At 39.1% G+C, this 27,087-nt stretch overlaps 2 protein-coding genes across 2 annotated transcripts in view; both read left to right on the top strand.

Annotated features, from left to right (window-relative positions):
• LOC144792174 (tenascin-X-like) overlaps nt 1-17,839 on the top strand; it is a 92,852-nt gene extending 75,013 nt beyond the window's left edge. Inside the window, exons 22-27 of the mRNA XM_078667075.1 lie at nt 7,659-7,913; nt 10,102-10,356; nt 12,545-12,799; nt 14,988-15,242; nt 17,403-17,657; nt 17,748-17,839. Coding sequence (XP_078523201.1) covers nt 7,659-7,913; nt 10,102-10,356; nt 12,545-12,799; nt 14,988-15,242; nt 17,403-17,657; nt 17,748-17,839 — 1,367 coding nt within the window. The remainder of the gene's footprint in view (nt 1-7,658; nt 7,914-10,101; nt 10,357-12,544; nt 12,800-14,987; nt 15,243-17,402; nt 17,658-17,747) is intronic.
• A 2,112-nt stretch (nt 17,840-19,951) lies between these two features.
• Nucleotides 19,952-27,087, top strand: part of LOC144792232 (receptor-type tyrosine-protein phosphatase eta-like) — a 79,489-nt gene continuing 72,353 nt past the window's right edge. Inside the window, exon 1 of the mRNA XM_078667138.1 lies at nt 19,952-20,100. Coding sequence (XP_078523264.1) covers nt 19,983-20,100 — 118 coding nt within the window. The 5' untranslated portion in view covers nt 19,952-19,982. The remainder of the gene's footprint in view (nt 20,101-27,087) is intronic.

Here is a 27,087-nt window from a genome sequence, read left to right as displayed (position 1 = left end):
TACCGGGTGCGAGTCGCCCTCCCATAAAAGACACGAAACAAGTTGTTGTCGTTCACCGCGTAGTCTTTTATTGAATCTTTAAGCAGTGTCATTAATCCTTTATTCATCTTGGATTATTAATCCTTTATTCATCTTGCTTAAGGTAAATCTTTAAATTACTTTGCTTTATCAATGCCACAGCATATAAATAAATCTCAGAGTAGTACATTGTCATTGTATTTCCAACCCACTCTCCAAGGGGCCTTTTTCTTAACCTTCGGGCTGTGCCAGCAGGCCACAACCAAGATAGCGCCTGCTCTCCTTAAGTTGACCGCCCTCCGGTCAACGGAGCCACAGGTAAATAATGTGCCTCCATGAGACACCCATACTGGGGCATACCCCCTTCAATGTTATAACCATATACCAAGGCATCTTGGGTAGGGGAGGAGAGGTCAAGGACCACCAGCAGGTCAGTCCCCCCTCTCCCGCCAGCCCAGAGCCCCACAATGACTGCTTCCCCTTTTCAAGGGGCAGCCAGTCCATACCAAAAAGGAAGTCCACAGCCTTTCCTTGCTCCTCCTTGTTGCAGGGATGGGTGGGTGGGTAATTCTTTTGTTAGTCTGCTGCCGGAGCTGTAGGGAGAAGACAAAGAGGGTTAATTCTGCCTCCCCCAAGGTTTTATACCCTCGGGGGAGGGAAGGTCGACCCTGCCTTCCTGACGACTCTGGCCTCCCGTGATAGGCCCACTTGGACCTGCTTTGCTGGCTGCCCCTCCCCTGTCCTGCTGCTGCCTCGAGGACGAGGATTCCTGCTGGCCTCCCGCCCCAGATGCCCCCTAAGGGCGCCACGCCCCTAGGAGCGGGTGGCGCCGTCATAGCGTGCATACCGGGTGCGAGTCGCCCTCCCATAAAAGACACGAAACAAGTTGTTGTCGTTCACCGCGTAGTCTTTTATTGAATCTTTAAGCAGTGTCATTAATCCTTTATTCATCTTGGATTATTAATCCTTTATTCATCTTGCTTAAGGTAAATCTTTAAATTACTTTGCTTTATCAATGCCACAGCATATAAATAAATCTCAAAGTAGTACATTGTCATTGTATTTCCAACCCACTCTCCAAGGGGCCTTTTTCTTAACCTTCGGGCTGTGCCAGCAGGCCACAACCAAGATAGCGCCCGCTCTCCTTAAGTTGACCGCCCTCCGGTCAACGGAGCCACAGGTAAATAATGTGCCTCCATGAGACACCCATACTGGGGCATACCCACTTCAATGTTATAACCATATACCAAGGCATCTTGGGTAGGGGAGGAGAGGTCAAGGACCACAAGCAGGTCAGTCCCCCCTCTCCCGCCAGCCCAGAGCCCCACAATGACTGCTTCCCCTTTTCAAGGGGCAGCCAGTCCATACCAAAAAGGAAGTCCACAGCCTTTCCTTGCCTGGGACCCCGCCACAGGGCGAGTAGCTTACTGGCGCGCTCGCCCCCCCCCCCGACCGAACAGACTTCACTGCTGGGCGCCACCTCTGCACCAATCTCCTGTTCATGTATGACCGGGACTCAGCCTCCGCTCTTACCACTGCCAGTTAATTCACAGCTGATGGCACACTGGGCCCCCAACGTTAACTCACACGTTAACTCACCATCTATCATAATGCTTATGTGGGGGCCTGAGCCATACTAATGCACTGTAATGAGCTGACTGGCACAAAGCCAAGAAACCCCTATCTGGCACCCTAGTGGCTTTCCTCACTTGGTGCTTTTGCCCTTTTATCCAGCCGACCTGTGGCTGCCACTCCTATTGTAGGAGGTAGATAGTTAATAAATTAACGCCCCGGCTGACTGCAAATACCTGTAGTGACATGCAATCATTGTCCAACTACCTTGCATGCATTATCCTCAGAATAATTGTACATTCAAGATTGCAGGCCTGTGAAGCGGCTCGAGCTCCACTGTTCTTGGAGGCTACTTCTCCCATTGTCCCATAAAAGCGTGGCTAAACCAAGCCCGAGGAAAATTATGCATGGAATAAATAATGCGAAGATTTCACCGCTGCTAACGGAGCCTAATTTTAGCTAATGACATATTTGCAGTAATATGTGAACTTTACCCTTAAGTTAACTGCGGGCGGTTACGTTAAAGACGTCTTCATATCTAAAAGGATTCCAATTTCATAACCCCACAATGGGAAAAGTGAACGCATTAAACCTGAGTCTTTACGGAGTGGAAAATAGACTTACAGGCAATAACTGCACACATTCCCGAATTGCTCTGATGAAATGGCAAATTAACACCCAATATTCATGATAATGACATAGTTACGCCAGGCTCCCACATATTCTGTTTTTGTGCAAAATTCCACGGTTATGAGGTAACTTTAGAATGAACAGTTACGCGTCCCAAGGCCCCTCTGGTAGGCAACAAAAATGGCCCACCTCTAAATGTTACGCTTTCACAATTGTAAATTAAATTCCCACTTTACTGAAGGTAACCTAGAGCTACTATTGGAAATGAGCCATGCAACAGTGATAAAAATGACTTCGAGCTTCCACTGTCAGGACATACAAACATAATCACATATGTCCTATGTTGAGATACCAGGGCCCCTGCCCCATCAGTGATTAGGGCCTGCCTTAAGGGTGACGTAAGCGGCCTTAAAGGAATATATCTGCTGACAAAAAGTTTATTTGCTGGTATAAGTAACATGTTAAGACTGCACAACAGGTTGCAGAGCAGGCTTGAGGTATGTTTTACTATGTTACTTCAGGGGGGGGGTGTCACCATGATAGCTGCCAACTACTTGCAGCATTTGATATAACCCCAATTTAGGTAAGGGTTGAAGCTCTTCTTTAACATCACGTTGCCTTAACAATAACTTTGCTTACGGAACCAGATACCTCTCTAAACTCTAGGTTACTATATCATTGCTGTTCACACGCACCCGTGTGCCTGCCTTTTGGAGAGGTTTTGCTCTGAAACTAACCTATACATACATACATGGAGGGCCCATTAGTGTTTTTTGGCGCCCCCCCACCCCATGTCCTCCTTCTCGGATTCTCTCATTACCCCGGGCAAAAGTGCCCCTTATCGCTCCATACATAATTTATTACTAAACACAGTGCCGCCCCTTACATCAGTGACCCCCTCCGCCGGTCACAGCTCCAGTGTAACTTCAAGGCCTGTGTGCGCAACTCTAGATCTAGTGGCGAAGAATGCCATAGAAGGGTGCTCTAACAAATCTGATGCCTAATGTCTGGCAACCTGGTAATAATGTTAAGTGCACCAGCCCCCAAACCAGTGGGAAAAATGATGCAAAGGTACAAATAACAAATATGAGCAGAGTGGGTGACTGACTGTCACACTAAATTATGTTAAAGCAATGTGAAATGTGGAAATGTTGAATTCACTCAATATGGTTTGATGAACAGTATTATTTATTTATTCTCATATAGCGAGAAACGACCCAAGGCCATCAGAGCGTTTTGCGCGAGAATCAGATTACATTACGCACATTATTCAGGCACAGGGAGGTTAGCGATGTGCCTTGAACCCCAGGATGTTCAATGAAGACTGGCATTTGAACTATGTTCCCCAGTTCACACAGGTGTGAATCAAGGAACATTAGCTAGTGAGTCTTGTTCGGGCATGAAACGGGTGCACACGGACTTGTCTTAGGCGCATCTTCGGTGTGTCCGCTGAGCGTCTGTGCCCCGGCCGCTAATAAATAGGCAGGCTGGGCGAGGGAAAGAAAAGGAAAATAACTGGAGAACTGACCCGTCTAATCTGATGGCACAATAGGAGGCCGCTGGAGGTGCACTGTTTCTCTCCGCAAACAGTAATCAGGGTAAGCGAAGGTACTGTCCCACCGTGATATTCCCAAATGTCCCCCATGTTTGATTCATATAACACAGTATTAATCGCAGTTACATTTTTCAAAGGAAGTGATGCGCCACTTTAAAATAAATTTTTCAAAGAGCGTGCCCCTGGTATCGTATATGTGACAGATCCTCCTGCGCCATGGTCGTGAATAAATAGGCGTCCTGGGCGTGAGAGAGATGCAAAGTAAATACCTGGAGCGACAACCACTTTAATCTGGTGGCACCATCAGAGAGCGCCGGAAGTGCACTGTTTTTCCTTCCCGTCTCTGTGCTCGGACCCCCGGCTTAGCAATCCCCCAAGCACCCGCAGACGGAATATACCTCGTGTGTGTCCGCATGGCCCTGTTTGACTAGCAGCCATGCTCCCATCTAGCCAGACTCGATTGTAACGAGGGTAGAATGACTAAATATATATTTTTGTGCGTCTGTGCGGGCCATGCGTTCCGGACCCCGGTTCATATATCACCATTTGTAACTTGCCCACATGTCGCTTTTTCCTCCTGTAATGTGCCGTATGCTAACTCTTGTATTTTGTTTGCTCACAATTGTCACTTGCCTCGTGTACCTTAACATTTGCGTTTGTAAATTTGCTCACTTGTAAATGTATTCAGAAATGGGTAAAGGACCATCAATCCATTTTATTGCTCTGTCAGAGCAGCTGAACGCTTTCGTTCTTTTTAAATCCATTATGTAAAGGCATGTTCATGTGACTCTTTTTGCTCTGAGTAATGTTACTGCATTTCCGACTACTTTCCAATGGAGCACTAAAACACAAATTAAAAAGAAAGAAAAGCTTTTATATTCGCTATCAGCCCAGAGAGTCTTGTGAATGCAAGTATGCCCGGCCCATGGTCACCCTGGTACATCTTTGCGCTCTGGCGACTATTCTGACGAGTTATTATTACCGGTTCTTGAACCACCGCTTCAGCAAGCAAGGATTCCCTACTAACAGAACCTCGGAATTTATAACAATTTAATTTCAGAGAGTTGTAAAGATACCCAGGTCCATGTACAGAGGGAGTAGTGGTGTCCCAGGGCCTAGTTTTAACAAGGAACGATAAAGTTGTTTTCCACTATTTGCAAGTCCCAAGCTCTATTATAGCCTCATACTTCAGCGCCGTAAACAACAGTTAGTAGCTGGATGCCTATTTTGCTGGCAAATCTAATAACTGCGTTCTAGCATGCTCTACATTTTGCTGTGTATTTCTCCAAGAAGCGTGACTGCCCGTTACGTGAATGATGGAAGCCCAGCCCCAGATAATGAAGCAGGTGAACATTTTCTGATGGGTAACCACCTATCTTAAATGTCCTCCTTGCATGCAAATCTGTTTTCATCACCATGGCCTTCTTTTTCCTAACGTTTAAAATAAAATTGCTTTTAGAAACTTTTGGGCCGCAAAGCTCTTTTCGAACGCATTTTACTGTGTGATATAGTTGTTTCTTGGAATTTAGTGGAAAAATTATTTCTAAAAGGCATTACCATATTTACTGAAACTTTCACACTGCTTGGCAGTGCTTGATACCAGGCTCGAACCTTGTTTCCCTGCACCAAAGTCCGCCGCGCTAGCCGTCAGACCACATCCTCTCTTAAAACCATGTCGATGAACAAAATGTGTTTACCTGAACAGTCCGAACTGGATTTACATTCTCATTTCTCTGGTCTTATAATGCAAACAGACCGCTATCAAGACAGGATTCCCTGGATGGAATGATTCAGACGCGAGAATGCGTTCTGCATCTGAAATGTACTATCGGGCAATGTGGCCCGATAAATCTTGGCTCTGACTAGACTATACTCGGACATGCACCAATTTTAGTTACGTAATGTATGAAGCCCCTTTTCGTGCCTGTGGCTAAACGTACACTGCGGCATGCTATTTCGGCCCCACCTCCTCCTGACTGGCACAGAGCAGGAAACGTAACCACACCAGCATTACTTTCTAAAATTATTCTGGTTGCATATTGTACTTCTTATCGTAGCCCTACCAACATTGCCAAAAATCGATTAGCCCTTGTGTTACCATACCACGGGAAATGTGATTCTTTTTACGATCCCTGTATTTAGCCCTGGCAAAACAGCCGATTGCAGTTTACATACCGCATTGCCGCCAGCGCTGCGACATCTTCCGATATTACCGGGTTAGGCTGCCGCTTCCCGAGGGTGGTGGCGGACCAGGAACTTCCTCCATCACTGCATTCCGTTCACCGAAGCGTTTCCTCGAAGTGAAAACAACAGAAGTATAGTTTAGAACTAACGAATCTCACCTTCTTAATATGTACCACTGCTGTAGTTCGGTGAAAACTGTTTCGTAAAACAAACACACAGAAATATACAATCACTCACCAAGACACTACGCTGTGAGGCCCTCTCCTTTTCTCCACGTGCAGCGACCCCCTACTGCTGTAATTCTTTTGTTGGTCTGCTGCCGGAGCTGTAGGGAGAAGACAAAGAGGGTTAATTCTGCCTCCCCCGAGGTTTTATACCCTCGGGGGAGGGAAGGTCGACCCTGCCTTCCTGACGACTCTGGCCTCCCGTGATAGGCCCACTTGGACCTGCTTTGCTGGCTGCCCCTCCCCTGTCCTGCTGCTGCCTCGAGGACGAGGATTCCTGCTGGCCTCCCGCCCCAGATGCCCCCTAAGGGCGCCACGCCCCTAGGAGCGGGTGGCGCCGTCATTCTCTACACATACGGTTATTTGAATTCAAAACCAGATAAGATTGGTTTATGGCACATTTAAATTCAATGAAAAAACATTGTTTACTGGTTTAATTAGTATTTTTAAATATAAACCTGGGATAATCCTGCAAATACCATGTATTCTTCTAATTATGACATAAGACAAATGATTTCTGTGAGAATAATATTTAAATACGACTATGTATTTTAAATATATTCGTAATTACTTATCTATAGTATTTTGTCACTTCCTGTTTAATGAAAAGATTTATTGTATGCTGTCTTCTGCCAAATCAGTAAAAATGAAGAATCATATAATTCCAATTTATGAGAAAAATATCAATACCAGTTAATCTGCCATGAAGTAACAGAGTTGTAATTTTTTTAAAAAGACTAACAAAAGGTATTTTCAGAACAAGTGATCATAAATATCTGAAATAAAATCATTCCCCCTCTGATACCAAAATCAAAATATATGTGAACTAGTAAAAGAGTTCATTTGAACAAATAGAAGGCCATATAAAGTGCATCAACTGCTAGCTATAAAGGGATTTAGTAGAATAGACATTTAAAAAATAACTGGAGCATTTGAAACAATCTGTAGTCACTGATTGAAAATAATTCCATCTCATTGAAATATTCCATCATACATGAAAAACCAATGTATATGTACTCAGTTGATTTAACAACATTACAACATTTCTGATTAAGAGCTATTTGGCAAGGCAAGTTAAATGTCTGGCATGTATAAATTACATCTGTACCTAAATACAGAATAAGTTATAGATTTGGGAAACATTTCTGGAATTAATGAGACTAAGTTACAGTTGCTCACAGTTGGGGGTTGTGAATAAGTTATCAAAACTGAAGAGATGTCATGGGAAACATTTTTATTGCTCTTCTGGGGATTTATATTCTTTAGTACAATTCTCAATTTTTGAATACAAAATCAATGCTCCAAAAGTGTTAGGAACTATCTCACTCTATTAGAGATCTATCATGGCAATTCTTCCTAATGACAGGTTACTTCAAAATGTTTTTTCTGTATTCTGTCTGGTGTAAAAAATATCTCTGACAAATATGTAAAAAGGTTAACTGAGTGATACTTCACATTCTATTTTTCTATTTCAGTTCCCAATGTAACCAACAATCTAAGTTTGACATACATCACCATTGATTCAATTTCTTTGAGCTGGCTTCCACCGACTGGCAACAAAAGCTCCTATTTAGTGCAAGTTTTAGAAAGTCCAGAATCAAATGTAACAACAATGTATGAAAATGTGTCCATCACAAATTTAATACCTGGCAACCTGTACACCTTCAAAGTCTCTGCTGTGGGTGGAAATGGTGTACTTGGACAAGACAGTGTATTATCGCAATATACGGGTGAGCATCTTATATGTAAACTATGGATATTTTGATAGATGTGCCATTATTAATATTAATAACACAATTATAAATGGCGTTAAATGCCAGTGTTAGCTGCCTATATACCTGTAACTGCTGAGGATAATCCAACTTCAAGAAGCAGCGACATTGCAATATCATCTTCTCAAAACAAGAGATAAAATAGGTGCTATTTGTATGCTGATTTGAGGTTTTCAATTTTTTAAATCTATCCTCAAGTACATTCCCAGTTAAAATGCTGTACAACAAATATTGAAAGGACCCACCAAACAGGAATTGTTTAAGCAAAGTTCTGCTTAGGCTTTGAGTCTAAGCTATTTGATGGCATTTCAATAGAGAATTTCATGCTTGTCTTAGAAAGTTACTGATTTCTCAGGTATTCTAATATAGTCCCTGTAGTGTGACTGATTATTGTATATTAGCAATCGATTTTCTGGAGAAATCAAAAGAATAATGTTTAACCACAAATAATATTTCCTATATTGAAAGTTTTACATGAAAATATGTGAGGAAAAGCTCAAATGAAAACTATCTTCTACGTTTTTATAAAATTTAGGCATCATTGAATTATACACAAAGATGTGTTATCTATGCTTCTTTCCTGGAAACTAAAGTGATCACAATCATTTCAGAAGCGCATTTTCATGCTTTCCCAACATGTGAATCTATCGATCTAAGTGAATGACCACAAATGACTAAGTGTAGGAATATATTGTTCAATTTCATATACATGAATGCATACACACCTTCCATGCTAGTATATTTGAACTCAGTCAGGTAATCCACATCTGCAAGCCTCTTTACCGAAATGGTCCCCTCACCACTTTTGGAGTTTTAACTTTTAAATTATTTGTTCTGCTGACTGTGTTGAGTTAGAAAGAATTATTTTTGGTAAGCTGGTTTTCTCAGCAGAAAAGTTCTAAAATGATTTCGTTATTATACTTTTCGTGAGAATTCCTCTTTATCTGTAAAATTGCTGAACACAAAGTCATGGTTGCACTGTGATTCTCTACACATGCGGTTATTTGAATTCAAAACCAGATAAGATTGGTTTATGGCACATTTAAATTCAATGAAAAAACATTGTTTACTGGTTTCATTATTATTTTTAAATATAAACCTGGGATAATCCTGCAAATACCATGTATTCTTCTAATTATGACATAAGTCAAACGATTTCTGTGAGAATAATATTTAAATACGACTATGTATTTTAAATATATTCGTAATTACTTATCTATAGTATTTTGTCACTTCCTGTTGAATGAAAAGATTTATTGCATGCTGTCTTCTGCAAAATCAGTAAAAATGAAGAATCATATATTTCCAATTTATGAGAAAAACATCAATACCAGTTAATCTGCCATGAAGTAACAGAGTTGTAATTTTTTTAAAAAGACTAACAAAAGGTATTTTCAGAACAAGTGATCATAAATATCTGAAATCAAATCATTCCCCCTCTGATACCAAAATCAAAATATATGTGAACTAGTTAAAATGGATACAATCATTAACTCATTATTCTAAGAGTTCATTTGAACAAATAGAAGGCCATATAAAGTGCATAAACTGCTAGCTATAAAGAGATTTAGTAGAATAGACATTTAAAAAATAACTGGAGCATTTGAAACAATCTGTAGTCACTGATTGAAAATAATTCCATCTCATCGAAATATTCCATCATACACGAAATACCAATGTATATGTACTCAGTTGATTTAACAACATTAGAAAATTTCTGATTAAGAGCTATTTGGCAAGGCAAGTTAAATGTCTGGCATGTATAAATTACATCTGTACCTAAATACAGAATAAGTTATACATTTTGGGAAACATTTCTGGAATTAATGAGACTAAGTTACAGTTGCTCACAGTTGGGGGTTGTGAATAAGTTATCAAAACTGAAGAGATGTCATGGGAAACATTTGTATTGCTCTTCTGGGGATTTATATTCTTTAGTACAATTCTCAATTTTTGAATACAAAATCAATGCTCCTAAAGTGTTAGGAACTATCTCACTCTATTAGAGATCTATCATGGCAATTCTTCCTAATGACAGGTTACTTCAAAATGTTTTTTCTGTATTCTGTCTGGTGTAAAAAATATTTCTGACAAATATGTAAAAGGTTATCTGAGTGATACTTCACGTTCTATTTTTCTATTTCAGTTCCCAATGTAACCAACAATCTAAGTTTGACATACATCACCATTGATTCAATTTCTTTGAGCTGGCTTCCACCGACTGGCAACAAAAGCTCCTATTTATTGCAAGTTTTAGGAAATCCAGAATCAAATGTAACAACAATGTATGAAAATGTGTCCATCACAAATTTAATACCTGGCAACCTGTACACCTTCAAAGTCTCTGCTGTGGGTGGAAATGGTGTACTTGGACAAGACAGTGTATTATCGCAATACACAGGTGAGCATCTTATATGTAAACTATGGATATTTTGATAGATGTGCCATTATTAATATTAATAACACAATTATAAGTGGCTTTAAATGTCAGTGTTAGCTGCCTATATACCTGTAACTGCTGAGGATAATCCAACTTCAAGAAGCAGCGACATTGCAATATCATCTTCTCAAAATAAGAGATAAAATAGGTGCTATTTGTACGCTGATTTGAGGTTTTCAATTTTTGAAATCTATCCTCAAGTACATTCCCAGTTAAAATGCTGTACAACAAATATTGAAAGGACACACCAAACTGGAATTGTTTAAGCAAAGTTCTGCTTAGGCTTTGAGTTTACGCTATTTGATGGCATTTCAATAGAGAATTTCATGCATGTCTTAGAAAGTTACTGATTTCTCAGGTATTCTAATATAGTCCCTGTAGTGTGACTGATTATTGTACATTAGCAATCAATTTTCTGGAGAAATCAAAAGAATAATGTTTAACCACAAATAATATTTCCTATATTGAAAGTTTTACATGAAGATATGTGAGGAAAAGCTCAAATGAAAACTATCTTCTACGTTTTTATAAAATTTAGGCATCATTGAATTATACAAAAAGATGTGTTATCTATGTTTCTTTCCTGGAAACTAAAGTGATCACAATCATTTCAGAAGCGCATTTTCATGCTTTCCCAACATGTGAATCTATCGATCTAAGTGAATGACCACAAATGACTAAGTGTAGGAATATATTGTTCAATTTCAAATACATGAATGCATACACACCTTCCATGCTAGTATATTTGAACTCAGTCTGGTAATCCACATCTGCAAGCCCCTTTACTGAAATGGTCCCCTCACCACTTTTGGAGTTTTAACTTTTAAATTATTTGTTCTGCTGACTGTGTTGAGTTAGAAAGAATTCTTTTTGGTAAGCTGGTTTTCTCAGCAAAAACAATCTAAAATGATTTCGTTATTATACTTTTCGTGAGAATACCTCTTTAGTTGTAAAATTGCTGAACACAAAGTCATGGTTGCACTGTGATTCTCTACACATGCGGTTATTTGAATTCAAAACCAGATAAGATTGGTTTATGGCACATTTAAATTCAATGAAAAAACATTGTTTACTGGTTTCATTATTATTTTTAAATATAAACCTGGGATAATCCTGCAAATACCATGTATTCTTCTAATTATGACATAAGTCAAACGATTTCTGTGAGAATAATATTTAAATACGACTATGTATTTTAAATATATTCGTAATTACTTATCTATAGTATTTTGTCACTTCCTGTTGAATGAAAAGATTTATTGCATGCTGTCTTCTGCAAAATCAGTAAAAATGAAGAATCATATATTTCCAATTTATGAGAAAAACATCAATACCAGTTAATCTGCCATGAAGTAACAGAGTTGTAATTTTTTTTAAAAGACTAACAAAAGGTATTTTCAGAACAAGTGATCATAAATATATGAAATCAAATCATTCCCCCTCTGATACCAAAATCAAAATATATGTGAACTAGTTAAAATGGATACAATCATTAACTCATTATTCTAAGAGTTCATTTGAACAAATAGAAGGCCATATAAAGTGCATAAACTGCTAGCTATAAAGAGATTTAGTAGAATAGACATTTAAAAAATAACTGGAGCATTTGAAACAATCTGTAGTCACTGATTGAAAATAATTCCATCTCATCGAAATATTCCATCATACACGAAATACCAATGTATATGTACTCAGTTGATTTAACAACATTAGAAAATTTCTGATTAAGAGCTATTTGGCAAGGCAAGTTAAATGTCTGGCATGTATAAATTACATCTGTACCTAAATACAGAATAAGTTATACATTTTGGGAAACATTTCTGGAATTAATGAGACTAAGTTACAGTTGCTCACAGTTGGGGGTTGTGAATAAGTTATCAAAACTGAAGAGATGTCATGGGAAACATTTTTATTGCTCTTCTGGGGATTTATATTCTTTAGTACAATTCTCAATTTTTGAATACAAAATCAATGCTCCTAAAGTGTTAGGAACTATCTCACTCTATTAGAGATCTATCATGGCAATTCTTCCTAATGACAGGTTACTTCAAAATGTTTTTTCTGTATTCTGTCTGGTGTAAAAAATATTTCTGACAAATATGTAAAAGGTTATCTGAGTGATACTTCACGTTCTATTTTTCTATTTCAGTTCCCAATGTAACCAACAATCTAAGTTTGACATACATCACCATTGATTCAATTTCTTTGAGCTGGCTTCCACCGACTGGCAACAAAAGCTCCTATTTATTGCAAGTTTTAGGAAATCCAGAATCAAATGTAACAACAATGTATGAAAATGTGTCCATCACAAATTTAATACCTGGCAACCTGTACACATTCAAAGTCTCTGCTGTGGGTGGAAATGGTGTACTTGGACAAGACAGTGTATTATCGCAATACACAGGTGAGCATCTTATATGTAAACTATGGATATTTTGATAGATGTGCCATTATTAATATTAATAACACAATTATAAGTGGCTTTAAATGTCAGTGTTAGCTGCCTATATACCTGTAACTGCTGAGGATAATCCAACTTCAAGAAGCAGCGACATTGCAATATCATCTTCTCAAAATAAGAGATAAAATAGGTGCTATTTGTACGCTGATTTGAGGTTTTCAATTTTTGAAATCTATCCTCAAGTACATTCCCAGTTAAAATGCTGTACAACAAATATTGAAAGGACACACCAAACTGGAATTGTTTAAGCAAAGTTCTGCTTAGGCTTTGAGTTTACGCTATTTGATGGCATTTCAATAGAGAATTTCATGCATGTCTTAGAAAGTTCCTGATTTCTCCGGTATTCTAATATAGTCCCTGTAGTGTGACTGATTATTGTACATTAGCAATCAATTTTCTGGAGAAATCAAAAGAATAATGTTTAACCACAAATAATATTTCCTATATTGAAAGTTTTACATGAAGATATGTGAGGAAAAGCTCAAATGAAAACTATCTTCTACGTTTTTATAAAATTTAGGCATCATTGAATTATACAAAAAGATGTGTTATCTATGTTTCTTTCCTGGAAACTAAAGTGATCACAATCATTTCAGAAGCGCATTTTCATGCTTTCCCAACATGTGAATCTATCGATCTAAGTGAATGACCACAAATGACTAAGTGTAGGAATATATTGTTCAATTTCAAATACATGAATGCATACACACCTTCCATGCTAGTATATTTGAACTCAGTCTGGTAATCCACATCTGCAAGCCCCTTTACTGAAATGGTCCCCTCACCACTTTTGGAGTTTTAACTTTTAAATTATTTGTTCTGCTGACTGTGTTGAGTTAGAAAGAATTCTTTTTGGTAAGCTGGTTTTCTCAGCAAAAACAATCTAAAATGATTTCGTTATTATACTTTTAGTGAGAATACCTCTTTAGTTGTAAAATTGCTGAACACAAAGTCATGCTTGCACTTTGATTCTCTACACATGCGGTTATTTGAATTCAAAACCAGATAAGATTGGTTTATGGCACATTTAAATTCAATGAAAAAACATTGTTTACTGGTTTCATTATTATTTTTAAATATAAACCTGGGATACTCCTGCAAATACCATGTATTCTTCTAATTATGACATAAGACAAATGATTTCTGTGAGAATAATATTTAAATACGACTATGTATTTTAAATATATTCGTAATTATTTATCTATAGTATTTTGTCACTTCCTGTTGAATGAAAAGATTTATTGTATGCTGTCTTCTGAGAAATCAGTAAAAATGAAGAATCATATAATTCCAATTGATGAGAAAAACATCAATAACAGTTAATCTGCGATGAAGTAACAGAGTTGTAATTTGTTTTAAAGGACTAGCAAAAGGTATTTTCAGAAGAAGTGATCAGAAATATCTGAAATCAAATCATTCCCCCTCTGATACCGAAATCAAAATATATGTCAACTAGTTAAAATGGATACAATCATTAACTCATTATTCTAAGAGTTCATTTGAACAAATAGAAGGCCATATAAAGTGCATAAACTGCTAGCTATAAAGGGATTTTGTAGAATAGATATTTAGAATATAACTGGAGCATTTGAAACAATCTGTACTCACTGATTGAAAATAATTCCATCTCATCGAAATATTCCATCATACATGAAATACCAATGTATATGTACTCAGTTGATTTAACAACATTAGAAAATTTCTGATTAGGAGCTATTTGGCAAGGCAAGTTAAATGTCAGGCATGTATAAATTATATCTATACCTAAATACAGAATTAGTTATACATTTTGGGAAACATTTCTAGAATTAATTAGACTAAGGTAAAGTTGCTCACAGTTGGGGGATGTGAATACGTTATCAAAACTGAAGAGATGTCATGGGAAACATTTTTATTGCTCTTCTGGGGATTTATATTCTTTAGTACAATTCTCAATTTTTGAATACAAAATCAATGCTCAAAAATTGTTAGGAACTATCTCACTCTATTAGAGATCTATCATGGCAGTTCTTCCTAATGACAGGTTACTTCAAAATGTTTTTTCTGTATTCTGTCTGGTGTAAAAAATATTTCTGACAAATATGTAAAAAGGTTAACTGAGTGATACTTCATGTTCTATTTTCTATTTCAGTTCCCAATGTAACCAACAATCTAAGTTTGACATACATCACCATTGATTCAATTTCTTTGAGCTGGCTTCCACCGACTGGCAACAAAAGCTCCTATTTAGTGCAAGTTTTAGGAAATCCAGAATCAAATGTAACAACAATGTATGAAAATATGTCCATCACAAATTTAATACCTGGCAACCTGTACACCTTCAAAGTCTCTGCTGTGGGTGGAAATGGTGTACTTGGACAAGACAGTGTATTATCGCAATACACAGGTGAGCATCTTATATGTAAGCTATGGATATTTTGATAGATGTGCCATTATTAATATTAATAACACAATTATAAATGGCTTTAAATGCCAGTGTTAGCTGCCTATATACCTGTAACTGCTGAGGATAATCCAACTTCAAGAAGCAGCGACATTGCAATATCATCTTCTCAAAATAAGAGATAAAATAGGTGCTATTTGTATGCTGATTTGAGGTTTTCAATTTTTGAAATCTATCCTCAAGTACATTCCCAGTTAAAATGCTGTACAACAAATATTGAAATGACCCACCAAACTGGAATTGTTTAAGCAAAGTTCTGCTTAGGCTTTGACTGTAAACTATTTGATGGCATTTCAATAGAGAATTTCATGCTTGTCTTAGAAAGTTACTGATTTCTCAGGTATTCTAATATAGTCCCTGTAGTGTGACTGATTATTGTACATTAGCAATCGATTTTCTGGAGAAATCAAAAGAATAATGTTTAACCACAAATAATATTATCCTATGTTGAAAGTTTTACATGAAGATATGTGAGGAAAAGCTCAAATGAAAACTATCTTCTACGTTTTTATAAAATTTAGGCATCATTGAATTATACACAAAGATGTGTTATCTATGCTTCTTTCCTGGAAACTAAAGTGATCACAATCATTTCAGAAGCGCATTTTTATGCTTTCCCAACATGTGAATCTATCGATCTAAGTGAATGACCACAAATGACTAAGTGTAGGAATATATTGTTCAATTTCAAATACATGAATGCATACACACCTTCCATGCTAGTATATTTGAACTCAGTCAGGTAATCCACAACTGCAAGCCTCTTTACCGAAATGGTCCCCTCACCACTTTTGGAGTTTTAACTTTTAAATTATTTGTTCTGCTGACTGTGTTGAGTTAGAAAGAATTATTTTTGGTAAGCTGGTTTTCTCAGCAGAAAAGTTCTAAAATGATTTCGTTATTATACTTTTCGTGAGAATACCTCTTTATCTGTAAAATTGCTGAACACAAAGTCATGGTTGCACTGTGATTCTCTACACATACGGTTATTTGAATTCAAAACCAGATAAGATTGGTTTATGGCACATTTAAATTCAATGAAAAAACATTGTTTACTGGTTTCATTATTATTTTTAAAAATAAACCTGGGATAATCCTGCAAATACCATGTATTCTTCTAATTATGACATAAGACAAATGATTTCTGTGAGAATAATATTTAAATACGACTATGTATTTTAAATATATTCGTAATTACTTATCTATAGTATTTTGTCACTTCCTGTTTAATGAAAAGATTTATTGTATGCTGTCTTCTGCCAAATCAGTAAAAATGAAGAATCATATAATTCCAATTTATGAGAAAAATATCAATACCAGTTAATCTGCCATGAAGTAACAGAGTTGTAATTTTTTTTAAAAGACTAACAAAAGGTATTTTCAGAACAAGTGATCATAAATATCTGAAATCAAATCATTCCCCCTCTGATACCAAAATCAAAATATATGTGAACTAGTAAAAGAGTTCATTTGAACAAATAGAAGGCCATATAAAGTGCATCAACTGCTAGCTATAAAGGGATTTAGTAGAATAGACATTTAAAAAATAACTGGAGCATTTGAAACAATCTGTAGTCACTGATTGAAAATAATTCCATCTCATTGAAATATTCCATCATACATGAAAAACCAATGTATATGTACTCAGTTGATTTAACAACATTACAACATTTCTGATTAAGAGCTATTTGGCAAGGCAAGTTAAATGTCTGGCATGTATAAATTACATCTGTACCTAAATACAGAATAAGTTATACATTTTGGGAAACATTTGTGGAATTAATGAGACTAAGTTACAGTTGCTCACAGTTGGGGGTTGTGAATAAGTTATCAAAACTGAAGAGATGTCATGGGAAACATTTTTATTGCTCTTCTGGGGATTTATATTCTTTAGTACAATTCTCAATTTTTGAATACAAAATCAATGCTCCAAAAGTGTTAGGAACTATCTCACTCTATTAGAGATCTATCATGGCAATTCTTCCTAATGACAGGTTACTTCAAAATGTTTTTTCTGTATTCTGTCTGGTGTAAAAAATATTTCTGACAAATATGTAAAAAGGTTAACTGAGTGATACTTCACATTCTATTTTTCTATTTCAGTTCCCAATGTAACCAACAATCTAAGTTTGACATACATCACCATTGATTCAATTTCTTTGAGCTGGCTTCCACCGACTGGCAACAAAAGCTCCTATTTAGTGCAAGTTTTAGAAAGTCCAGAATCAAATGTAACAACAATGTATGAAAATGTGTCCATCACAAATTTAATACCTGGCAACCTGTACACCTTCAAAGTCTCTGCTGTGGGTGGAAATGGTGTACTTGGACAAGACAGTGTATTATCGCAATACACAGGTGAGCATCTTATATGTAAACTATGGATATTTTGATAGATGTGCCATTATTAATATTAATAACACAATTATAAATGGTGTTAAATGCCAGTGTTAGCTGCCTATATACCTGTAACTGCTGAGGATAATCCAACTTCAAGAAGCAGCGACATTGCAATATCATCTTCTCAAAACAAGAGATAAAATAGGTGCTATTTGTATGCTGATTTGAGGTTTTCAATTTTTGAAATCTATCCTCAAGTACATTCCCAGTTAAAATGCTGTACAACAAATATTGAAAGGACCCACCAAACAGGAATTGTTTAAGCAAAGTTCTGCTTAGGCTTTGAGTCTAAGCTATTTGATGGCATTTCAATAGAGAATTTCATGCTTGTCTTAGAAAGTTCCTGATTTCTCAGGTATTCTAATATAGTCCCTGTAGTGTGACTGATTATTGTATATTAGCAATCGATTTTCTGGAGAAATCAAAAGAATAATGTTTAACCACAAATAATATTTCCTATATTGAAAGTTTTACATGAAAATATGTGAGGAAAAGCTCAAATGAAAACTGTCTTCTACGTTTTTATAAAATTTAGGCATCACTGAATTATACACAAAGATGTGTTATCTATGCTTCTTTCCTGGAAACTAAAGTGATCACAATCATTTCAGAAGCACATTTTCATGCTTTCCCAACATGGGATTTTATCGATCTAAGTGAATGACCACAAATGACTAAGTGTAGGAATATATTGTTCAATTTCAAATACATGAATGCATACACACCTTCCATGCTAGTATATTTGAACTCAGTCTGGTAATCCACATCTGCAAGCCCCTTTACTGAAATGGTCCCCTCACCACTTTTGGAGTTTTAACTTTTAAATTATTTGTTCTGCTGACTGTGTTGAGTTAGAAAGAATTCTTTTTGGTAAGCTGGTTTTCTCAGCAAAAACAATCTAAAATGATTTCGTTATTATACTTTTCGTGAGAATACCTCTTTAGTTGTAAAATTGCTGAACACAAAGTCATGCTTGCACTTTGATTCTCTACACATGCGGTTATTTGAATTCAAAACCAGATAAGACTGGTTTATGGCACATTTAAATTCAATGAAAAAACATTGTTTACTGGTTTCATTATTATTTTTAAATATAAACCTGGGATAATTCTGCAAATACCATGTATTCTTCTAATTATGACATAAGACAAACGATTTCTGTGAGAATAATATTTAAATACGACTATGTATTTTAAATATATTCGTAATAACTTATCTATAGTATTTTGTCACTTCCTGTTGAATGAAAAGATTTATTGCATGCTGTCTTCTGCGAAATCAGTAAAAATGAAGAATCATATAATTCCAATTTATGAGAAAAACATCAATACCAGTTAATCTGCCATGAAGTAACAGAGTTGTAATTTTTTTAAAAAGACTAACAAAAGGTATTTTCAGAACAAGTGATCATAAATATCTGAAATCAAATCATTCCCCCTCTGATACCAAAATCAAAATATATGTGAACTAGTTAAAATGGATACAATCATTAACTCATTATTCTAAGAGTTCATTTGAACAAATAGAAGGCCGTATAAAGTGCATAAACTGCTAGCTATAAAGGGATTTAGTAGAATAGACATTTAAAAAATAACTGGAGCATTTGAAACAATCTGTAGTCACTGATTGAAAATAATTCCATCTCATCGAAATATTCCATCATACATGAAATACCAATGTATATGTACTCAGTTGATTTAACAACATTAGAACATTTCTGATTAAGAGCTATTTGGCAAGGCAAGTTAAATGTCTGGCATGTATAAATTACATCTGTACCTAAATACAGAATAAGTTATACATTTTGGGAAACATTTCTGGAATTAATGAGACTAAGTTACAGTTGCTCACAGTTGGGGGTTGTGAATAAGTTATCAAAACTGAAGAGATGTCATGGGAAACATTTTTATTGCTCTTCTGGGGATTTATATTCTTTAGTACAATTCTCAACTTTTTAATACAAAATCAATGCTCCTAAAGTGGTAGGAACTATCTCACTCTATTAGAGATCTATCATGGCAATTCTTCCTAATGACAGGTTACTTCAAAATGTTTTTTCTGTATTCTGTCTGGTGTAAAAAATATTTCTGACAAATATGTAAAAGGTTATTTGAGTGATACTTCACATTCTATTTTTCTATTTCAGTTCCCAATGTAACCAACAATCTAAGTTTGACATACATCACCATTGATTCAATTTCTTTGAGCTGGCTTCCACCGACTGGCAACAAAAGCTCCTATTTAGTGCAAGTTTTAGGAAATCCAGAATCAAATGTAACAACAATGTATGAAAATGTGTCCATCACAAATTTAATACCTGGCAACCTGTACACCTTCAAAGTCTCTGCTGTGGGTGGATATGGTGTACTTGGAAAAGTCAGTGTATTGTCGGAATACACAGGTGAGCATCTTCTATTTAAACTATGGCTATTTTGGTAGATGTGCCATTATTAATAGTAAAAACAAAATTTTAAATGTTTTTAAATGCAAATGTTAGCTGCCTATATACTTGTAACTGCTGAGGATAATCCAATTTTACGAAGCAGAGACAATGCCATATCACCTTCTCAAAATAAGAGATGAAATAGGTGCTATTTGTCTGCTGCTTTGAGGTTTTCAATTTTTGAAATCTATCCTCAAGAACATTCCCAGTTAAATTGCTGTACAACTAAGTAGGGGTGGGCTGAATTTGCGTAATCTCGTTACGCAAATCTCCATGAAACGGTAAAAAATCTCTGGAAACGCGCAGAAATTCCCCGAACACATGGAGTTGCTTGTTCGCGATACTTTTTTGCTGTTCGCAATTGCTGTTTGCGTGCTCGGGGGAAATATCTTGCGAGCACGCATTTTGAGAACACGAACAAGCAAAAAAATCGCAATTTCGCGTTCTCCACGGAACACGAAATTCCGCAAATTCCGCAAATTCGGCTAACGGAACGGAACGGAATATACCACCCAGGCCTACAACTAAGATTGACAGGACACACTGGAGTTTTATAAGCAATGTGCTGCTTAGGCTTTTAGTTTAAGCTATTTGATGGCATTTCAAAAGAGAAGTTCATGCATGTTTTAGAAAGTTACTGATTTCTCAGGTATTCTAATATAGTCCCTGTAGTGTGTCTGATTATTGTACATTAGCAATCGATTTTCTGGAGAAGTCAAAAGAATAATGTTTAACCACGAATAATATTTCCTATATTGAAAGTTTTACATGAAGATATGTGAGGAAAAGCTCAATTGAAAACTATCTTCTATGTTTTTATACATTTTAGGCATCATTGAATTATACACAAAGATATGTTATCTAAGCTTCTTTCCCGGAAACTAAAGTGATCAGTATCATGTCAGGAGTGCATTTTCATGCTTTCCCAACATGTGAATCTATCGATCTAAGTGAATGACTCTAGGAGGGTAGGGTCTGCTTCCTATGGCCACCCCCACTTTTTGCTGTGATTCTCTGTTTTTTCGACTTTAGTGTGGCGGTGGGCCTGCTAAACAGACCCACAGCCCATGTGTTCTCTCTCTAATTTGATACCATGTACTTTAGGTACATACCAGATTGGTTACTGGGTCACCCTTTTGAGCCCCTGTATAGTTTACCATAGGTACCCAGGGCATAGGTGCACCCTAGGCCTACCAGGGGCTGCAGCATGTATGTACCACCCCTGGTTTGGCTTTATCAAAACATGTCGTGTAAGGTGGCAAACACTTTGGAATACTACCCCCCCGCCAATTCTGGCGGCAGGGGTAGCATTCCAGACATGTAGCTGGGGAACGTCCTTTACAACGTAACTTTTACAACGAAGTACCGTTACGACGCAGGTTTAACAACGAAAGTCATTACAATGACTTTCGCTGGAGGGTGCTCGAGGATAGGTAATAGTTTAATTTACTAGCCAATACCTTCCCTACTATCCACGGGGACTGGAGTTGGAATAGTAAATTGAACTATTCACTATCCAGCGCCCCCAACGCACGTCGTTGTAACGACTTGTGTTGTAAAACCTGCGTCGTAACGGTACGCATTGTAAAAGCACGTGTTGTACCGTCATACATCCCATGTAGCTTACTGCTTTACCCTGTTAAAGTTAAACAGAGCCTCAGCATCACAAAATGGATGCTGCTGCCACACGAATCTGACCTCCTATTGCTGGATGAAACTCCTGTAGGGGAGGCGTGGACAATAGCTTCCCTGTCCAGGGAGGTGCTGGCACCTCCCCAGACAGGGGTTTTGTTTATTGGGGCAGGGAGGGCTGCATTCAGAAATGCTTTTCCAGACACTGCCTGGGGCACACAAGGTGCTCCATGCATAGCCCGGTTCAAACCAGTTGCTTGGGCACCCCTGCTCTGGCATGAAACTGGACAAAGGGAAAGGGGTGTAACCACCCCCTTCTCAGGTCCACCCATAGGAGGGACCTAGTCAGGTAATCCAGCCCCCATCCTAAGTATAAGTATAGGAGCTGTGTCCCTGGGACTTTAGATTATCCTGAACGAATCTTTGAAAGACATATCTAGGGCCTTTGACATTCCATTCTGACTGAAAGATGGCAGACATCTCCCATGTGGTTCAAGGAGTGACCACCCTGTGCAAACAGGCACCGCCAGCAACTTTGTCAGTCTGCAGTTTCAAGGCTCCCATCGGAACCTGAAGACTCTGCGACTCAAGAACTGGAATTCTAGACTTCACTGAACCGGATCCACATCCACAGCAAAGCTGAGACCCGTGGTGGACACGAGAGACATGGGACCGGATATCTTGGACATCCTGAATTTAGCCACCTGCACTCCTTTCCTGAAGCCTCCATAAGATGTGCATTAGGATATGAGAAGCCCTAGTCCCGAGCACCTTTTGCACTGAAGCCCAGGTCCCCACGCTACACGAGTGTCCCGTGGGCACCGCCTTTGCATTTGAGCTCGATGCATCTTCCAGGTTCCTTGCCTGTTGTCTAGTGAGCCCCCTGAAGATGACATCTTGAATTTACTTTGCTGTCCTAGTTGCTTCAGGCTTGTTCCAGCTTCCTTGAAATGGAGATGCACCCCAGAACTTGCTGGTCTGCAACAGAGCCAATCTCGACATCCTACGTAGGTTGCGGTTGCCAAGGCTTGTTGCGTCTAATCTGGATACCGATAACGCAATCGTCTAGATCAATCATGGGACCGCTGGAATCCAGCGCCTGGTCATTGTCGATGCCTCCTGGACCTGGTGGCTGAAGAGACAAACTCACCTTCTTCACCTTCAAGCACCCGACCGCCTGGTTTCTTCCTGATTGCTGTCCCCTCTGCTTTCAGGTTCTTCACATGACCGATCCACCCTTGGATCCACCCGGACACTTTTCCTCTGGTCGCCTGCAGCACTTCTTTGCAGCTCTCCAAAGAAAATGACGATGAAACCCAACACGAAAAGACACCTATGCCCCCGGCTTCCCTGGGTGAAGTAACACTAGTACTCTGGTGCTCCCGTGGGTCTTGACTCTCGAAGTGTCCTAGTTTAAAAGGGTTCCATCCTAGTCCATCCGGAAGTGTCCGTAAATTGCATATTTGTAACTTCTTTATTTCCCATAGAAAGTCAATGGTAACCCGCGTCTGTGTTTAGGCACTGCCCGTGTCTCCCGTGGGCCTCCTACTTCCTAACCCTTGGTTGTTTAGTGTAACCCCTGCGATTCCACAGGCCCTACGCCTGCTTTCTAACTCTCACTTGGTACTTATACCACTTTCTTAGTATATGGTCTGTGAGGCCCCTGGGGCATAACATATACTGTGTAACTTAACGTATATTACCTGTGTGACTTGTATTGTATTTTTACCTCTGACCTCATAAAGAGTGCAGAGGGGTTGTGTTTAGATTAAATACATATTTATTTGATATATACCTTGTGTGGTGTCCTTTCATTTGGTATTCAAGGGGTTATATATGGTAAAACAACTTGCTTAACTCGCCTACTGAAGTCTTAGCCTGAAGACTGCTGGTTCATGCCACCACTAGGATGCCTTTCTATAAGGTTGACTTTACAACCACCATCAATAAGGGTCGATTAGACTGGTGCAAGGTGCCCACTAAAACTAGTGGACATCATATGCCAGGCTAACTTCTCACATTGGTGTGCAGCGGTTGGTTTAAGAGCTTGCAATTTGTTTTACCAAATATTCTGGAAATATCATCTGAAAGATCATATCAAGGTACCTGTAAATCAAGTCTTATATATATAAGTTCTATTGAACTTAGTAGTTGTAGGTCGTAAGGGCTTAGCACACCCTGACTTCAACTCCTAGAGAGGTTCTAGTAGGAAACCAAATAGTGTAGGTAGGTGCACACACCACACCTCACTAGAAATGTCCTTGGAAGCAGGGCCTAGTGGGCCTCTGCCAGAAGACAACCCACGGTTGCCTTCTAAATATGACACATTTACTTTTCAAGAACTGAGAAGTTTGTGATCAGTCAGAAGACTGAGACAAGGACAGAGTCCAACCTTTAACCACCTGGTAGATATCTTGGTGGCTCATGATGTAGAGAATGTATCAGACCCAGGTAATCAAGGTAGTAGAGAGGGGTGCCATCCATCAACAGAAGATAATACTGGGGAAGATCCAGTGGTCTCAGATGATGAAGTGGATGCTGAACAGGATAAGGTTGATGAACCTGCCCTGGGCAACCTAGGACTATCTGGAGGTGGAGAGGGCCATGCTAGGCCCCCCTCTGAACTTCCAAGTAGGCCTAACAAAGGAAACAGAAGGCACAGATCACACTCCAGTGGTTCTGAGCATTCTGATTCCTCAATTGGGTCCAATGCCTCTGCTCTGAGGAGGATGTCTTCCCCTCAGAGAAGAGAGCATAAAGCTAGAATGAGAGAAGCCAAGCTTAGGATCAAGAGGCAAGAAGTTGCCCTTTCAAAAGAGACCCTAGCTCTTGAGAGAGAGAAGAAATTGAGTGGGATAGAGTCCACTGGTGGCAGCATAATTCCTAGAGATAGGGAAAGGTCTCATGACCATAGAAACCTGAACAAGATTGTCCCTCCCTATCAGATTGGGGATGACATCCACAAATGGATAACTGCTTTGGAGAAGGCTTGCAAAGTACAGCACGTACGCCAAGGTCAGGGCGCAGCAATCTTGTGGCTCTCCTTTTCAGATAAAGGCAGAGATAAGCTCCTGGCAGTTAATGAACAGGATGCTGACAACTACTATGTCCTAAAGAGTGCTCTGATAGATGGGTTTGGCCTAACTACTGAGCAGTACAGGTTGCTGTTCGGTAATACCCAAAAGCCACAGACTCAGGACTGGACTGATTTTGTAGATTGTGCTACTAAGGCTCTGGAGGGCTGGTTGCTGGGCAGTAAAGTAAGTGACTGTAGGATTGTATAACCTCAGTATGAGAGTACAAATTCTTAATAACCGTCAGAACCAGCTATTGCATCAACACCTGATTGACTCAGATTTGACCTCTCCACAAGAATTGGGTAAGAGGGCAGACAAATGGGTCAGAACCAGGGTGAAGCAGAAGGTACAGAACCAAGGTAGTGATCGAAAGAAGCAAGACCAAAAGGGTGGGGAGAAAGCAAAAGACCAGAAGTCTTCTCAATGTCCCCAAAAAGCTTCTAATGGTGGGGGTTCCCAACAATCTAAAAAGAAAGACCAAAGGGAACCATGGTGCAAGTTTTGTAAAAGTAATACTCACTGGACCAGTGATTGCACCAAGGAGGAGGCAGCTCCAGCCACCATTGCCCCTAAGGCAACTGTTCCCCCTAGTCCAGCTCCAAGTGGTGGTTCTCAACAGAAGGGTGTAGTGGGGTTAACCCTGGGAGCTGAGATCGATTCTGGCCTAGTCAGAATACCGACTCAAGCTGTTTTGATCTGTGATGGGGACACAATTCTGTCCTCTACTGTGAGTCCCAATAACTTGGGCAAGTACAGACAAACTCCATTAATTAATGACAAAGTGGCTCAGGCCTACAGGGACACATGTGCTAGTGTCACAGTGGTCACGCCTGGCTTTGTGGACCCTGGACAGATCATACTGGGTGAAAAATACTTAGTGACCAATGCTAGCAATGTCACTACCACTTATAGTATGGCAAGTGTTCATTTCTCTTGGGGACGGGTAACTGGCCTCAAAAAGGTTGTGGTTAGCTCAGACCTCCCTGTAGAGTGTTTGCTTGCCAATGACCTGGAGACTTCAGCTTGGGCTGAAGTGGAGTATAGGACCCATGCAGAAATGTTAGGGATATCAGCACATGTCCTTGCTGTGACTTGGTCACAGGTCAGAAATTACAACACTGAACAGGCACTGGATTCTGGAACAATTAACCAGTTGCCTACCAGGAGGAGAAGCAGTAGGGTTAAGGCGGTGCCTTCCCCCGTGCCTCAGGAAGAGGATCAGCCTTCTCAGGAAGCTGATTGTGAGACCCAGGAGGAAACTGTCCTAGAAGAGCTTGAGCCTGATCATGTTGCGTTTCTTGGGACAGGGGGACCCTCCAGGGCCGATTTGAGGCAGGCGTAATCGGACAGTCCGTCTCTTGAACCCCTCAGACAGCAAGCTGCTGCTAAAGCTGCTGGGAATGATAGTGGGTCCCACAAAGTTTACTGCGATGATGGGCTCCTGTATTCAGAGGCTAGAAACCCCAAGCCTGGAGCTTCCAGGAGGTTGGTCATACCTTTGGCATTCAGGGGATTCCTTCTCACACTAGCCCATGAAATTCCCCTTGCAGGACATCTTGGCCAGAACAAGACTTGGGACAGGCTTGTCCCTAACTTTCTCTGGCCTCAAATGTCAGAGGATACCATGGAGTTTTGTCACTCCTGTGTCACCTGCCAAGCCTGTGACAAATCAGGTGGTACCACAAAGGCCCCCCTAATACCACTACCTGTGGTGGGGGTTCCCGTGAACGTGTAGGGATTGACATTGTTGGACCAATGGATCCCCAAACAGCCTCTGGGCACAGATTTATTCTGGTGGTAGTGGATCATGCCACCAGATACCCAGAAGCTATTCTCCTAAGGACCACAACAGCACCTGTTGTGGCAAGAGGCCTCCTGGGAGTTTTCTCAAGAGTGGGTTTTCTAAAAGAGGCTGTCTCAGACAGAGGTGCAAACTTTATGTCTGGATATCTGACTGCTATGTGGAAAGAGTGTGGAGTGAACTACAAGTTCAGCACACCCTATCATCCACAATGCAATGGTCTAGTTGAGAGATTCAACAAGACCTTAAAGGGCATGAGTAAGGGTCTCCCTGAAAAGCTCAGGTGGAGATGGGACATCCTGCTGCCCTGCCCTTTGTTTTCTTACGGAGAGGTCCCAAAGAAGGGGGTTGGCTACAGCCCTTTTGAACTTCTGTTTGGACATCCTGTAAGAGGACCCCTTTGTCTGGTAAAGGAGGGATGGGAGTTACCTCTCA

The sequence above is a fragment of the Lissotriton helveticus genome, chromosome 11 (genome assembly GCF_964261635.1).
Source record: "Lissotriton helveticus chromosome 11, aLisHel1.1, whole genome shotgun sequence".
Lineage (NCBI taxonomy): Eukaryota > Metazoa > Chordata > Amphibia > Caudata > Salamandridae > Lissotriton > Lissotriton helveticus.
This window is presented reverse-complemented; position numbering and strand designations above follow the sequence as displayed.